This window comes from Mercenaria mercenaria, chromosome 9 (genome assembly GCF_021730395.1).
Source record: "Mercenaria mercenaria strain notata chromosome 9, MADL_Memer_1, whole genome shotgun sequence".
NCBI lineage: Eukaryota > Metazoa > Mollusca > Bivalvia > Venerida > Veneridae > Mercenaria > Mercenaria mercenaria.
In genome coordinates this window covers 6884561-6902069 of record NC_069369.1, presented here as the reverse complement: position 1 = coordinate 6902069, position 17509 = coordinate 6884561, and the positions used below count along the sequence as shown (strand labels likewise).

Here is a 17509-nt window from a genome sequence, read left to right as displayed (position 1 = left end):
TCTAGTTGTGGTAAGTGTTTTGCTAATGTATTTGGATATCCATCCATTCACGTGTAGCTTTGACCTTTAAGGTACGGGTAAGAGTCTTAACTGACTGGTGAATGTTTGTGCCAAGGTATTTCAATATCCATGCATGAACCAAAAAGTTAAAGACCAGGCAAGAAAAACTACTTGGAAGTTTCACCTTCACCTGTAAGGTCGGGAAATGATCTTGAACCCAACATGATATCTTCTTATGGTCAATGTTTGTGCTAAGTTATTTGAATATCCATGCATATATAAAATTCTTATAGAGGGAAAGAAAAATGAACTAAAATCTTTGATTTCTAAGTTTGATCTTGACCTTTAAGTTAGAGGTATTGGTCTTAAACGTGACAAAGTATGGTAAATATTTGTTAATTGAATAATAAACTGTATTAAAGAGTTTGAATCTTTGACCTTTGTGACCTTGACTTGTGATCTAGGGGTATGGATAGTGGTAGCAACTTGTTTTCTTGCTATGGCAGTCAGACACACAACCATACATAAACACGGTCTCATGGATGCACGCACAGAGAGACAGCACTATATGCACATGCCCACACCCGTTTGTGGGGGCATATACACTATTTCATTAAAATGATACAAAATCATCATGGGTTACATATATGTAAGAAAGGAACATAACCCTGGAGTATTCTGAAAGGAGAAACCCCTAACCATTTAATCAGTACTAAATTTTTTTTAAAAAGTGCTAAAACACAATCGTTGAATTTGAGAATTATTACAGAAACTTCTGTAAACAAGGACCTTGCACCATTTACTCTTACCTTCAAATTCTTTACATTTTTCTTCCCTTTAGAATCAGTTTTATCTTTCTTGTTTTTATTCTTTTCTGCTTCTGAGGTATTTTTATCAGAAAAACTGTTTGCATCATTTATGTTTAACTCTCTATGAACTTCCTCTGTTTTACCTGCAACAAATGCATTTGGTTGTTATATATATTCTAAATAATATTAACGAAAATGCATTTTATGGACTTTCGACAATAAGACTTATGTTAAAATCCAACTAAATATATAATTATACAATATCTACCTTTCACCGAGTGCAATGAAAATACATGTAAGCGAAATAAGCACTGTATTAAGATCACTAATATGTGAAAATAATAGTGAATATAAAAGTACTGCTTAAAATGCTTTCCCGGTACGTACTGTTACTTAAATGACTTTTATAACTTGATATTTCCAAACGAATGACTGTACATCATAACCAATGACTTAATTGAAAACATATAGATGGTGAAGCATGCCAGACAACATCGAAAAACCATTCAAACAATAGAAATACGAGTTCCTCTCTAATTTCAACTATAGATGACAAAGGATTAATCCCTATCAAGTATAAAATAAACCTAAATTAAAATACAAGGGTACTTGATGCAAGTGTCTGAAACTTTGAAAAAAATGACAATATGTAAGGTAAGGGTAGATTTCCCGGAAGAACATAGCGCTCAAAATACAACCATAGAGTCATGCATCGCAAAGTAGGCCCACAACAAAAAGAAGCTACAACGTAAAAAAATTGTAGACGGATTGCTTCAACTAGAAATACATTCTGCATGCCCATGGGCAGAATGTCGAGCCCGCCAGCACCTTTGGCCTCTAACTGTGAACTTGACCTTATACCTAGGGACCTGGTTCTTGCGCATGACACTCTGTCTCATAACGGTGAACATTCATGCCGTTACATCAAAATCCCATCATGCATGAAGAAGAAATGCTCCGGACAAACTTCAATTTGACCTTTGACCTCCAACTGTGAACTTGACCTTTGAGACAGGAACATGGGGTTTGCGCATGACACTCCTTCTCATTGAGGTTAACATTCATGCCAAATATAAACAAGATTGGTCCATGCATGTCAAAGTTATGGTCCGGACAAACTTCAATTTGTCCTCTGACCTCCAACTGTGACCTTGACCTTTAAGATATGAACATGGGGTTTGCGCATGACACTCCTTGTCATTGAGGTGAACATTCATGCCAAATATAAACAAGATTGGTCCAAGCATGTCCAAGTTATGGTCCGGACAAAATTGGACGGACGGACGCACGCACGCACATACACCGACCCGCCAAAAATGGCGACTATATCGAACTCACCGCAAGCGGGCTCAACAGAAATCCATTATTTAATTATATGCAAAATACAAAGTGTGTGTGTGTGTGAGTGAGAGAGAGGTAGGGGTGGTTATGGGGTAGATAAAACGATCGGGTGTTGACAACTGCATTGTCTGAGAACTGAGGAAATGTTGAGGTAATACAGCAGTCATTCTAACTGATACAAACTATACAGTAGTTTAGAGATGTCAGTCAAGTACACATTCATACATACATCCATGTAGGGTCTCGTTACGGGTAAACTGTGTTTTTAGAACCTGGCTATTGCTATTGGGTCGATGTTCTTGTTTTAGGCTTCAGTAAACACTAAACATATGTATACCCAACAGCGTTTGTTACACAATTATGAGCACAAACACAACCCCACTCTAGGACAAAATGTAGTATGGCGCTCAACAGAACAAAGCTATGTTAATAATCTGAATAAAGCGGTCTGTCTCTCTCTTTGTGTTACGATGTGATCATTAATATCCCAACAATCTTTTATTCCAATAAACAATAGCTACTAATTGATTTCACAGTATCTTATATTTCCACTAAGCAGCTCAATTAAACTTCTTTCAAATCTTTCGTGATCAGTCATTTTAAATTGATTCGACATAAATAAGCGAAACTGCTTTAAAACTAGTCTTTGAAACAGTTTTAACATTCAAATGTAAAAACCTTCTCTATACAGATCATCAAGGTGCTGCCAGTGCTGTCTGTTGTCGAGTGCTCCTGCGTACAGTGGTTTAAGATACGGATTGATCTGAGCAAACATCTGCATGCGAATAAATAAACACAACATCAAGGCAACAATATCTATAAAACGGAGAGCGAAAAACAATGTTCTGTGAAAATTGTATAAATATTTGACATGTATATAGTTTACATATGTTACACTTTGTTAACCTTTAGATTTGATAATTTCATAATTCTACTTTACAGTTTGCAGGTCTGGTTTTATAATCCTTTTAGTCGGGAAACATACTTTTTCTTGTCTTATACATAGTATTTACTTCAAATAATTATATACTAGACTTGAATGTTATTTGAAATATTCATTTTTTAAATGACAGAAATGAGGATCGATACTTAGACAAGTGTCTTGTGCATGCAAAAACAAATCACCTGGACAAAGGCCAAAGCAATGACCTTATTTGTGCATTCTATGCATTCTATTTTCTGAAATATGATTTCTTGTATATTGGATATATTAACGTCTAAATCATCCAATTTCAAATTTGTATAATTAAACTTGTGTAATTATAAAACTTTCAGATTTTTTCTCTTTGCGACCAAACCTATGTTAGGTAAGGAAACTAGCATACTTTAGACATCGATAAGTGCAACATGCAACACAAGCAGAAATTTCCATTCCATTTCGCACTTTGTGCAAAAGCTGCTTCTCCATAACAGATTATCAATATAACCATTTGGTTAAATCAAATTTAAAGACTTGTGGATAATAAACAAAACTGCGACAGTCTCCACTCTGCTAATTTCATCTTAAATATAAATCTCATCACGCCCTACATAGCTGAACCTTGGGAAATTCTTTATATACAATGTATACATATTCACAATTTACCTCTATTCATTGTTTTCATATCAGTGTTGGAACAAGTTTTCAAAGCCAAACTACTTAAATACACCCTTACTACGCCAAAGCAGCAGCCAAAAAGACAGCATTATAAAAACTTGCCATAGTTGCCAAGACTAAAATACTCTTTTGAGCAGCAGAAATAGATAACTCAACATAAAAATTCTAAATTGATAAATTTGCATACTAGCTTGTAGTCATATAATATAAATTTGAAAAGTCAAGCCCTACAGTTATAAAGACAAGAAAATGATCCAAACATTCCATTCACTTAGTCAAGCTTAAGTAGATATTTAATGTGCTTGTAAAACATGCAAATTGACATTAAAACACAAACATATAAGCAGCATTCACAACCTACATCAATATAAGCTTACAAGAATTTAAAGACTACAATAACATCGAATCCTATGTAAAAGTTATGAACCAGTAGGTTCAGGGCTGGCCATTGGTGACATCGCTAGTTTGTTCCAGTTTTCGCGATTCTGCTTACATCCTTCATACATGGGTTGTAAAGTTGGCCAAACTCCAGAAAACATCTTTCAGTAAGCAAATAAAAAGTTAACATGTAATATATTAAGGAAAACATAAACAATCTACAAACGACTCAGCTTCATTAACTTAGGCTTTTTTCTACAGTTATCCGGAAAAATAATCTTGCTACAAATGGACATATAAGAAATATACAAACATACAGTAAATTCAGATGAAATATGAGAAGTAAAGAAACACGTTGGTTTTATCAATCGTTCAAAGAAGTTTTAACAGTTCTAAATTAACATGTGAAAGTTTTGATGAGCTAGTCACAATGTTTAAATTTGGTAACTATGTTCTTTTTTTCGCCAATGTCATAATTCGATTAGCTCAACCAAATTGAGATAAGAAGGCTCAACTAGATCTATATCAGAAGCTAAATACCAATAGATATAAATAAAGCTGAGAGACTGAACTAAGAATTGTTTCTTAAATACGATTTTAGCGGTAGTTGCCAGTGTAATTTTGAACAAACAGAAGCAAATCATAAGTGATGGCTTTGGCAAACACTTTGTTCAGATACTGATTAAATTTCTAAATCTATAAGGTCAATAGTGGGATCCGTAAACCTGAGCATCGATACTATTGACTATAACGAAGAAAATGTTATTGTTGGTATCTCGTTGTTGACGGTTTACCCAGGACAGAATCAGTTTCATCATTTCTATAAAGCAATCCCTGACAAAACACAAAATGACATTAGGAACCAACAATGAATCGAATTTGTAAGAATGGTCCAGTAAACATCAATTTCCTGAACACATCAACCTTATTCTTGATGAATGATAATCCTCTCTGAGTTCACATATTCGAATACTTGTTGCTGATTTTCCTTTTAAAATTGTCGAATAATTTCGTACGCGTCATGGCTATGCAGTATAAGAATCGGTCATATGGCATTTCAGTCTTCAAACAGAAGCTGACGAAACCAGGTTTTGCCAAACAAATTATTTAACAAAGACACAGGCAAGAATTACACTTTTCTCTTGCTAATAATGTTTCACTTTTGAAATTGTACAAATAAATGGGGAACAGATGACATTACTGGATGTCAATAAATTGTTTAATTAACTACAAATTAAAACCAATGAAAATACCTCATAAACAGGCAAACATATGGCATCAATAAATCCAACTTGCATTTTCGGTAATTCATCTTTCTTGTCACGATCCATCATTGCCTGCAATATAAAAGAAATCAATACGCCAAGTTATTTTGACTTCCAAAAGTTCACTTTGCCTCAAACACACTAGTGTACACGTGCTTTACTATTTCATTTCTTTTGCATAGTGTCTATCATGAAAGATGTCTTATCAATTTTCTATTTGAAATGGCTAGTACATCTGTATATCAGACATTTACATTGTTAAAATCTGAAAAAGTTAAAGGGTAAGGGATGCATGAAAATAGTTTTCATAAGAAAGCCATCTTCAAAACTTTCATAACGCTGAAAGATTTTTTTAAATCGGACCATTATTGAAAAAAAAAATGGCAGTCTGAAATTTAAGAAAATGGCTGACCATGGAGGCACACTACTGAATTCTTTATTTAGCAAATAAACTTTTAAATATATTAATTTCATATGTTTTATGAGTGCAAGATTTAAAACACAGTAATTAGTTTCTTTATAGCCCGAAAAAGTAGAGAAATTATTTTACAGAAATAAGTAAATACTGTTCAAATACGTTTGTTTGTTTGTTTGTGTTGGGGTTAACGCCGTTTTTCAACAGTATTTCAGTCATGTAACGGCGGGCAGTTAACCTAACCAGTGTTCCTGGATTCTGTACCAGTACAAACCTGTTCTCCGCAAGTAACTGCCAACTGCCCCACATGAATTATCAGAGGTGGAGGACTAATGATTGCAGACACAATGTCGTTTATCAAATAGTCACGGAGAACATACGGCCTGCCCGAGGATCGAACTCACGATCCTGCGATCCGTAGACCGACGCTCTACCTACTGAGCTAAGCGGGCGGGTTCGAGAAATTTAATAAATCCACCATTTTGTTGGGGTTTTTTTGCCATGGAAACAAAATGGCTGCAATTTTGATCAAATATTTAAATCCTCATAATTTTGTCGTTTTCAAGTCGCTTTTGAAAATGCTTTCACTTCTTTAAATGATTTAAGAAATCCTAGCAGATGGAATTAACATAAGAACAACATAGCCTTTTTAAATACACGAAACCCAAGAAATAAAACTCAATTTACAAAAAAGCAAAAAACAACCAAGGGCAAAATACTCATTTAGAGAAACAATTTCATTTGTATTTTTCACATACAATTGGCGTTTCCCCTAGTTGTGTTTTTTCTACATCTCCCTGCTCAAAAAACTCATTGGCGACTAGCTGTGCCACTTCTTTCTGAACTTCCCATGGTTTTGTTATTGCAGCAACATCACAGGCTGTCATCATCATAGCTCTGTCAATATAATCAATACAATCAACAAACTCTTTCAATAACATCATTTCCATAGTTATAATCAACTAGAACATAAACATACTTGTGATTAAATTATATTTATTCATGACTAAGTTGAAAATATAGCTCTGTGTCCTTGTCTAATTAAATAAATCTAACACAATACTTTTCTTTTAATTTCAGCATTTTTTTTACTTCTTCATCTTTGTCAATTTGCTTAAAGTGTGTTGTCTAACTTTATTGCACACACTTTACAAGAGGTTAACTTTAAAACTTCTTACTTATATTCAAAACTTTTTTCTTGCCTTCTTGACTTTGTTACTAAAACCTTAATTTAACTAATATCTTTAACTTCAACTCAAAACTTAATCTCCAAACTTAAACTCAAACTCTAACACTCAAATTGAAATTGAACTCTCACTGACTGTGATTCTATCAATATAACTCACACCAAAGCCCAATCATTCTTTATTCGTTCACACAACCAATCAAATTATATATAAATATATAATTTGTCAACGGTAATTATTAACTCCTACAATTTACATTTAGCCAGAGATCAAAGACAATTCACATTGATCTGTTATATTGTTTCATGTTACCCTACCTAACTTACCAAAATGAATTGCATATAATAACTTAAAATCATATATTTGCTCATATTGACTCAAAGGTCTACTAATGAACCAAGATATCAAAGGCAACATCTATCACATCTTAATATCATATTACTTGAATTAAGCAAAGTCATATACTTATCTTGAAAATCGTTCTTCAACATATAAATAATTAAAATGTCATTAAAAATAATATTTCTTTTTTAAAATTCACATTTTTATACACATCTTTCAAATCAATGCCAAACATTTACCTAAAAAATCTGGACCATAGTTTACAATTTATCTCACAAATATAGCCAACAACCATATTGTTTAAAAATTACACTTTCAAAATACCAAAACATTTAACAAAGGTTGATAGAAATACTATTCCTTCACAATTATCAGCAAATTTAGATATTTTTTCAGAACTAAACCAAAGGTTAACAAGACAGTTCTAGAAATACTTACGCCAACAAGTCTTTATCTGACTGTGTCTTGAAATCTGTTTTTCCCTTTTCTATCAATTTCTTAAAGTCACCTCTTTTTCTACAAACATCATAAAACAAGAAAATAAACAAAAGAAGATGATAATTACTAGCACTGTCTATTTTAAAATAATTATACGATGCAAATGCTCTGTACCTTGAACCTTACTTAAAACGGCAAAACATTACCTGATTCAAGTTGCTAACATGGACGACAAGGTAAAGTATTTAACTTAAATGTTGTTTGGTTTCATTTATGTATAGCTATCTACTTTAACTTAGTAATGTCCCTGACTATAAAACACCATATCAATGTCCCTAACTACGTAACAGAATTAGCATCAGTTCTCACTTACCAATGTCCCTGACTACAAAACATCAGCTCTAACATGCAGTGTCTCTGATTATATACTCCCAGCTCTAACATATTAATGTTCTGAGATATAACGTCAGCTCTAACTTAAAACATCCCTTACTATATAACATCTGAGCTGCAACATACTAATGTTACTGACTACATAATATCATCTCTCACTTACCACCCTCCCGGACTTAATTACACCAGCTCTAACTTATGAGTGTCCCCAACTATATACCACCAGCTCTTAATGTAATCTCTAGTAATGTCCCTGGCTATATAACATCAGCTCTTATTTATAATATTCCTGTCTACATAACATCAGCACTATTTAAACTTATTAATGTCCTAGATTAACATCAGCAGCAACTTTTCAATGTCCCTGGCTACAAAACATATATATGTAGAGTCAGTCCTAACTTATGAATATTCCTGACTATATAACATCAGCTCTAACTTAGTAATGTCCCTGGCTATATAACATCAGCTCTAACTTAGTAATGTCTCTGGCTATATAACATCAGCTCTAACTTAGTAATGTCTCTGGCTATATAACATCAGCTCTAACTTAGTAATGTCCTAGACTAACATCAGCAGCAACTTTTCAATGTCCCTGCCTTCAAAAATATGTAGAGTCAGTCTCAACCTACAATGTTCCTGACTGTATAACATCAGCTCTAACTTAGCAATGTCTCTGGCTATATAACATCAGCTCTAACTTAGCAATGTCTCTGGCTATATAACATCAGCTCTAACTTAGCAATGTCTCTGGCTATATAACATCAGCTCTAACTTAGCAATGTCTCTGGCTATATAACATAAGCTCTAACTTAGTAATGTCCCCGGCTATATAACATCAGCTCTAACTTAGTAATGTCCCTGGCTATAACATCAGCTACTAACTTAGTAATGTCTCTGCTCTAACTTAGCAATGTCCTGTTATAACATCAGCTCTAACTTAGCAATGTCGCTGGCTATATAACATCAGCTCTAACTTAGCAATGTCCCTGGCTATATAACATCAGCTCTAACTTAACTTAGCAATGTCCCTGGCTATATAACATCAGCTCTAACTTAGTAATGTCCCTGGCTATATAACATCAGCTCTAACTTAGTAATGTCTCTGCTCTAACTTAGCAATGTCCCTGGCTATATAACATCAGCTCTAACTTAGCAATGTCCCTGGCTATATAACATCAGCTCTAACTTAGCAATGTCCCTGGCTATATAACATCAGCACTAACTTAGTAATGTCCCTGGCTATATAACATCAGCACTAACTTAGTAATGTCCCTGGCTATATAACATCAGCTCTAACTTAGTAATGTCCCTGGCTATATAACATCAGCACTAACTTAGTAATGTCCCTGGCTATACTTAGTAATGTCCCTGGCTATATAACAACAGCTCTAACTTAGTAATGTCCCTGGCTATATAACATCAGCTCTAACTTAGTAATGTCTCTGGCTATATAACATCAGCTCTAACTTAGTAATGTCCCTGGCTATATAACATCAGCACTATTTAAACTTATTAAGGATTGTTGAGTAACAGACCAGAGAGGAAAAAAGTTCTGTTGACCTTTGACCTCCAAGTGTGACCTTGAAATTTAAGATAAGGCTCTGGGTTTTGTGCATAACATGTCGTCTTTAGGAAACATTTATGCCAAGTAATATTAAAATCCCTTGATGAATGTCAGAGTTATGAACTGGACACAAAATTGCGAATGTAATGGAATGATAAATGGACAGACAGACCAAAAACCCCAATCCTATAGTTCCCAAAACTGGTTTTCAATCAGTAGGGAACAAAAATAATGTAATATTTCAAAGTCTAAAAAGGGGCCATTACTGAAATATGTAGGAGTTGAGTAAGTAAGAAATTGACAGGGCCTCCGTGGCCGAGTGGTTAGTGTCGTTGACTTCAAACCATTTGCCCCTCATCGATGTGGGTTCGAAACCTCATTTGGGGCGTAGAATTCTTCACGTGAGGAAGCCATCCAGCTGGCTTATGGAAGGTCGGTGGTTCTACCCGGGTGCCCGCTCGTGATGAAATAGTGCTCGGAGGGGCACCTGGGGTCTTCCTCCACCATTAAAGCTGGAAAGTCGCCATATGACCTAAAATTGTGTCGGTGCGACGTTAACCCCCCCCCCCCCACCCCCAACCTGGTTTCAAAAGTCGTAGAAACATATCAATAATATAAAATCCATGATGAATGACAGCAGTTATGAACGACTCAAATTGCAAATGTAATGGAATGATAAATGAAGAAGACAGACAAAAACCCAATCATATTCCAAAGGTTTCAATCATAGGAACAAAAATAATGTAATATTCAAAGTCTAAAAGGCCATTACTAAAAAAATAACAAACAGAAACTAAACATGTCCATGCCACTTCATGCTGATGAATGCATACTAGTTTTTTATTGAATGAAATATGTACGAGTTGAGTAAGTAAGAAATTGACAGGATGACATATTGACAGACAGTTTAAACACTATAATTTTGTTCTCAGTTGAATGAAATATGTAGGAGTTGAGTACGTAAGAAATTGACAGGATGACAAATTGACAGACAGTTTAAACACTATAAATTTGTCTCTCAGGTCTAATCTGAGGCATAAAAAATGACAGTGATTTTAAATAAACTGGTCCTTGACATAGTCCACACAGATCAGTTTCTGAAACCATGAAAACGTGGTTAAAACAAAGCCTATGTGTGAACTTGACTGTTACATGGAATGACATAATTACCTGAAGTACAAAGCCAGATCAGTTGACAATATACAAAATTCTAATTGTTTGATCACCTGACGATATTCTGCTGGTGATAAAGATTGGAAAATGTTGTTCCCCTGAAATCAAGTGAAAACACAGCTAATGCCTCTATGTGTAAATGATGTGCATTGTTTTTATGCCCAAGATATATTCACAAATGATACAATTGAACTAGAAAAAAGACAGACATATAAAACAATTTAAAACACTTTAAGAACTCTAATGCAAACTAACATTATAACCCACAAGCACTTCAAAAACATATTACCTCACTATTAAGAATCATAATGCAGTGATCAAAGTGATGATGTTCCATCACAGATGTGCTGTACAACATTGCTAGAGGTGATACAACTCTGTAATAAATAGAAATATAATCTAGTAAATGTTACCTGGCAGCACTTAAATTTCAAATACAGCTAACTTTTACTGCTGATAACTGTATTTGGAGCAGTTATGAAAGTAATTCTCATGTAAACAATTACATTTTAAATACATGTAAAACTAAACATGTTTTCTACACATACAATATATGTCTCCCCAGAACTGTGTGTTACTTAGAAAGCACAATCTGCACAGACCTAAATAAATCATGAACTTGATATTTGACCTCTGAGCATGACCTTGTCCTTCATGACTGAAAACTACCCACACATATCTACCAACACAATCTTTTATCTCAGTGTGTGACCTTGAGTCAATACATTGGACAGTTTTGCTCAATGGCCTAAACAATAGAAGGAACGAGGTAAAGTCATTGCACAGAATTTAATATGGCATATCTACTACTGGTGTTGCAGAGAACTGAAAAGTCAAAAGAAGATAGCCTTATCTGTTGGGCAGCATATTTCAGTATCTTTCATGACCAGACTCAGTCAATCCCAGTGTGCTAGTTTTCTGTTTGGTTTGCATTATATTTTCAAGAGGATCTTCTTATAAATTTGATTAATTTTCAAGTTGAAAAATACAAGTAACATAACTGTTTTCACATTCTCCTTAAGGAAGTTATAATAGTATCATAGGCAATTTGACTGCACTGTGAAGCACCACTCACTCAAGTATAGGTGGTCAACTTGAGAAGTTTATGTAGTTCCTCATTATTTCCCAAATATTTACTGTGCTTGGATCATTCAAAACTACTAGGAAACTCATGCATTAAGCTCTTTCCCTTGTCATCTCAAGCGATTGATTTTTTACTACTACTTGTACAATTTTCAACTTTTAAGTTAAGGGTGCTAATCTATCAAAAGGACAGTACAGAAACAGATGCAAGAAAGATTGTTTTTCTAAAGGTTTAATATGTTTTGCTTTATACAACAAATGCTTACACATCAATGAAGTAAAGCACTTTTATCCAGTAAATGAAAGTTTGAAACAACATTATACAATGCAGAAGCTACACAACATGCAGCAATTACTTTAAAAACATAAGCACCACTATTTATGTATACATAGTCGAAATTGATTATGTCCCTTTTTACTGACTATCTGCCATTTGTTAGTATCAAATACTCACTAAAAAGTTGTTGTATGCCAAAGAAGTGTTTCCTTTACTTTAGCACATAACTAATGGAACAATGTTTTTTGTACAGATGTTTGAATTGAGACAGAATTATGCTTACTTGACTTGAAATGCATTGTTGGTCCCTCTATGGTCAAGATCATGACATAAGCTGGCAACTAACATGGCCAACGTCTCCAAGTCACTGAACTTTGGCATCAGTTGTCCTGTCTACAACAGTAACAATAAACTTCCATCACTTATCACTGACACTTTCCTTCTAACTACAGTCGAATACCGTTACCTCGATATTCAAGGGACTGTAAAAATTGCATCGACGTATCCAAAGTTCGACGTAACGATATCAACTTTCTGGGACAATTTTGTACTTGTGTCGGACGTCTATACTGTCACTATATCCAATGCTTTTTTTCAGAGGGTTTTAAAGGGGAAAGGAATAATATAAAAAGTAAATATGATTTTAATTTTATTGACAAAAATCATCTTAATTAAATAGTACATACACACATTTAAGTTTTGAATTTTTCAAAATATACGTGTAAACAGTAATATTTAGCATTTTATTCCTTCCATAAACAAGTCTGAATGCAGCTGTAATGTTCCTAGTTGAGTCATTTTGACTGTGTTCGATAACGAAAATAAAATTTTTACCTGTGTAATACGCATATTGTTACTCAATCCTAAACGGCAATTACAGAAAAATATTTCATCCAAATTTGTTGTTATATTGGAAAACAACTGCCTGCATGCGCGCTGTTTTATAAGACTAATTTTTGGAATAAATGCAACTTCCTAACATTGAATTAGATTAAGATTAATACAACACACTAACTTGATTATATTATACATGCCGTAGAACAATAGGTGCTTTTCACACTTAAATAACATGAATTTTTGACACGCTTGATAATCGACGAACAGGTGTAAACATTACAGGTAAGTTGACGGACTGAAAATCTCATCGAGCTAAACAATATCAAGCTAATCATACGATGGTAATGATAAATCAATACATTAGAATATATGGAACATCGGGACCGACTAAAACACATCGTGCTAACCGGAGTATCGAGCTAACCGATATCGAGGTAACGATATTCAACTGTATCTACAGAGTATTTACAGTTATTGTTAAATCCACATAATCAGAGACAGGTTTTTCATAAATATCTTCTTTATTTTGCAATATCCTGACAGAAGTTATACATCATTCTACAGATCCCTGTAGAGGTAGCAGAAAATTTTGAAGTTTGAAGATATCTATATCCATTTAAATTTTATGCACAAAAATATAATTTTCAAAATCTTTGTTCCTGCCAATTTTGATTCTTATAACAAGTGGCATGCATATGTTATTTCTTTAGATTATAACTTCGAAAGTTTCATATGAATCCAATAATGGTCAAATTTTTATTTCGTTGAGTATGAATACCAAGCTGGACTCATTTATAGCAAGTACTTGTCAATTAAGTAAAAAAATTTAAATTAAGTTAAGCATAATAAAAATTTATTCTGATTACTATATGTAGGAATCATGGTGATATTAATTCATTGTGAAGCTGATACAAGTCTTTTTGTTATAATAGGCTTCTGGTTCACTTACATGTAAAGATATTTACAAATTTCATTTGCATTAGAAGAAAAACAGAAAAACAAAAGGGTTATAAATTATTAACTTACAAAAAGCATGGTAAACATAGTCTGTGTGACATTAAATGCATGTCTCCAATTATGATATGTTACTGGGCGGTAATTCTTCTTTACGCTACAAGTCCATCTGCAAATCACCTAAAATAAATAGTAAAATCTCATTACTGCCTTTCATTATAAGTAGTACACTTGTATCACATTGTAATTTTTAGTTTGCACATTCCAGATACGAAAAAAAATCATAGAAAACATAGAATTTAAAATGATCGCAACATAGGTACATTTTAACCAGTTTATGTTCGAGTGCACAGCATTTAACCTTCCGCAAAGGGACATTACTTGTGAAATGGTTTGAAACGCTAGAAAATAAAACCGCAACATGTTGAAATTATTGAACTGCAAGTTGTATCTAACTGTAGTACAACTACACTTTCATATTTAATATCTTCACGGATGATGTAAACAAATGATGTTTTTAATCATTTGCATATAATAAACAAAAAATTCAAGTTTTTTGCATGAATACGTTTTTTTGTTTTTTTTTTCATCGAATGGTATGAAAATAAAATATATTAAGAGTGGTATATATTTTCTGTGAAATACTGGAATATATCAGCGAAATAAAATTGATATTTTCACTGCCTCAAACAATATCATTTTTATTTTTCATTGGTAGGAAAAATTTTCAACAGAAATATCTGAGGTAACAACACTATCATGTCATGATGCAATGCGCAATGTTACACTGGGTATAAGTTTAGTTAAAAACAATGAAAAATATATATTGTTTGTTTCAGTGTGAGATTGAAATTATTTTTACTGGTGAACACCACAATTTATATTTTCACTATATTGCATATGGTTCACTCAGTGAAACATATTTCAGACTTACACTGAAACAAACAAATATCCTCTATTGATTTTCAGAAGCAATATAACCAATAACTATGAATATATTCAAACAGAAACTTACTATCAAGCAGCAGTGATTTAAATCGTTTAATGCATATAAAAGTTATGGAGTGGAAACAAATTCTTACTTGACCTTGAAAAGTGATCTTGACCTTTAACCGACAAGCATAGATCATGTGCTAACAATTAATGTCTCATCATGAGGAACATTTGTGTGTAGATAATTCATCATTGCATATAATAGTTCAGGAGCGGAAACAATTTTTACTTGACCTTAAATAGTGACCTAGACCTTTAACCTACAAACGTAAGTCATGTACGTGCATAATCTACATACTGTCCTCTATTAACATAACAAGTTTTATGAACCTAGCTTGAATACTTTTTAAGCAATTGCAGGATCCAGGTTTGCTGACAGACAGACAGATGCACAGATGGATGCCTTTACAAACAGATACTTATGTGGCTACCCTTTTGTTCTCTCTATTGTTCTTTTAGCCACGTAAGAGAAAAAACAGCCACATAAGAGCTATGGAATTAACGATATCAAAGAAAAATTACAGTTGCCTATTGCTTCTACAGCCAACGAAGTATCCAAATGTTTGCACGGACAGACGAATGGAAGACAATCCTATAGTCCCCTTCTGTGGACTAAAACACTGACTTTTGTAAAAATTAGTCACTATGCATTTATAATGAAATGTTTTCTTTAAATTCTAAGGGTAAAATATTACCTTCATACCTTTATATCTATTTTGGCAAGGGCAAACAGCCTTTTTTCGACTGTAAGAATAACACAAAAAATATCACTGTGTGGACACAAAGTATGATAAGCTACTCTTGGGTCACTAGTTTGTTTATCAATATATAGCTTGGTTCTTCTTAGTGAGTATGTGCATCTTCATTAATTGACAGCAGTGAAAGTTTCTCATACGAAAATCTTAACCAGAAACTGCCTTTAAGCAGAAAACCACCTAAAAAATCTGTTTAACAAAGATTTTCCTGCTAAAATAAGACAAACATGAATCCTTCCAAGTTTACCAGTATTCCGCCCAAGGGCTTAAGCGGAAAAGTTAGGCTGACTTAATTAATTTCATGATTTGTGAATAAAACAGCACAAGTTTTGGCGGAAAAATTATGGTTCTTGTATAGTTTGAAATTCTGGACCATGTGGAGCACAGCAGATTTATGTGAAGAGCATGGTACAGTGGAACCTCCCTAATCGGAACCCCTCTAATCCGAAAACCTCTCTAAACTGAACGATTTATTTGGTCCCATTTTTTCTTATTCATTCTCTTTTGTAAAAATACCCTTGTAATCCGAAACCTCTCTACTCCAAAAACCGAACAAACTTTTGAGATTTTTATATCTAATTACATTAAAATCTACCCTTCTAATCCTAACCTTAGTCAATGTCTCTGATGCAAATCTTTTTGCTCACTTTTGACATTTTTCAGTCTATTTACAATTCTAACTATCACTCTTTATAAAGGTGTCAACGACAATAGGCCCCAACACTTGTAATCAAAAGTCAAGTCAGATTTAGATGCATGAAATTAGCACAGGTGTGGAAGAAGCAAGTTCAAGTTGTTTGTTGGAACAGAAATGTGTAAGAATAGACATACATGCAAAAAGTATTGCTCATGTAATAGATCTTTGTGCAATTTGTTCATTTAACCTTTACCCTGCTAAATTTCTAAAATGGACTGGTCCATCATTCAATTTGAGCAATACCATTTATTATCTAAAGGGATGTTCAATGAAAATTTACTGACTGAACAGCAAACATTGCAGACCATGATCAGACTGCACGGATGTGTAGGCTGATCTTGGTCTGCACTGGTTGAAAATGCAGAATTACTTGCAGCCAGCTGGCTAAAGGTTAAAGCAGCAAATTGATTCACTGAAAGTAGTATTAAATCAGATCATTACAATAACAGGACAAGTAAATTATTCTCCTTTTTGCTACCTTCTGCAAATGTAGGAGTGGTTAAAAAATGTTTACAAGTGATATTGAGAAGCTGAATTAACATGAAATTTACATTATTTATTTATTTATTTTGTTGGGTTTAACGTCGCACCGACACAATTTTAGGTCATATGGCGACTTTCCAGCTTTAATGGTGGAGGAAGACCCCAGGTGCCCCTCCGTGCACTATTTCATCACGAGCGGGCACCTGGGTAGAACCACCGACCTTCCGTAAGCCAGCTGGATGGCTTCCTCACGTGAAGAATTCTACGCCCCAAATGAGGTTTCGAACCCACATCGATGAGGGGCAAATGGTTTGAAGTCAACGACTCTAGAAATTTACATTACACCAAAGCATTTAATCTACATGTTGCTTATAATTCAATTATTTTTTTATTAGTCTTTTCACACAAAAAAATGAATCCACACATCATGTGTAACAGATAGCATAATTTTTCGTTCTAAAATAGAAACCTTTCTAATCCGAAAACCCCTCTAATCCAAACTTTTTTTCTGGTCCGAGCATGTTC

General features: G+C 33.8%; 1 protein-coding gene across 8 annotated transcripts in view; it reads right to left on the bottom strand.

Annotated features, from left to right (window-relative positions):
* Positions 1 to 17509, bottom strand: part of LOC123546415 (cGMP-specific 3',5'-cyclic phosphodiesterase-like) — a 128715-nt gene that overhangs the window by 8702 nt on the left and 102504 nt on the right. For 5 of the 8 annotated variants that reach the window (XM_053550762.1, XM_053550759.1, XM_053550763.1 and 2 more), the window contains 9 exons: positions 14129 to 14236; positions 12549 to 12658; positions 11195 to 11282; positions 10903 to 11003; positions 7773 to 7850; positions 6564 to 6702; positions 5379 to 5462; positions 2829 to 2925; positions 810 to 952 (listed from right to left, as the gene is read on the bottom strand). In XM_053550762.1, coding sequence (XP_053406737.1) covers positions 810 to 952; positions 2829 to 2925; positions 5379 to 5462; positions 6564 to 6702; positions 7773 to 7850; positions 10903 to 11003; positions 11195 to 11282; positions 12549 to 12658; positions 14129 to 14236 — 948 coding nt within the window. Of the gene's footprint in view, positions 1 to 809; positions 953 to 2826; positions 2926 to 4124; positions 4287 to 5378; positions 5463 to 6563; positions 6703 to 7772; positions 7851 to 10902; positions 11004 to 11194; positions 11283 to 12548; positions 12659 to 14128; positions 14237 to 17509 lie in introns of those variants that run through there. The other 3 variants (XR_008372310.1, XM_053550765.1, XM_053550764.1) reach the window with 3 other exon arrangements.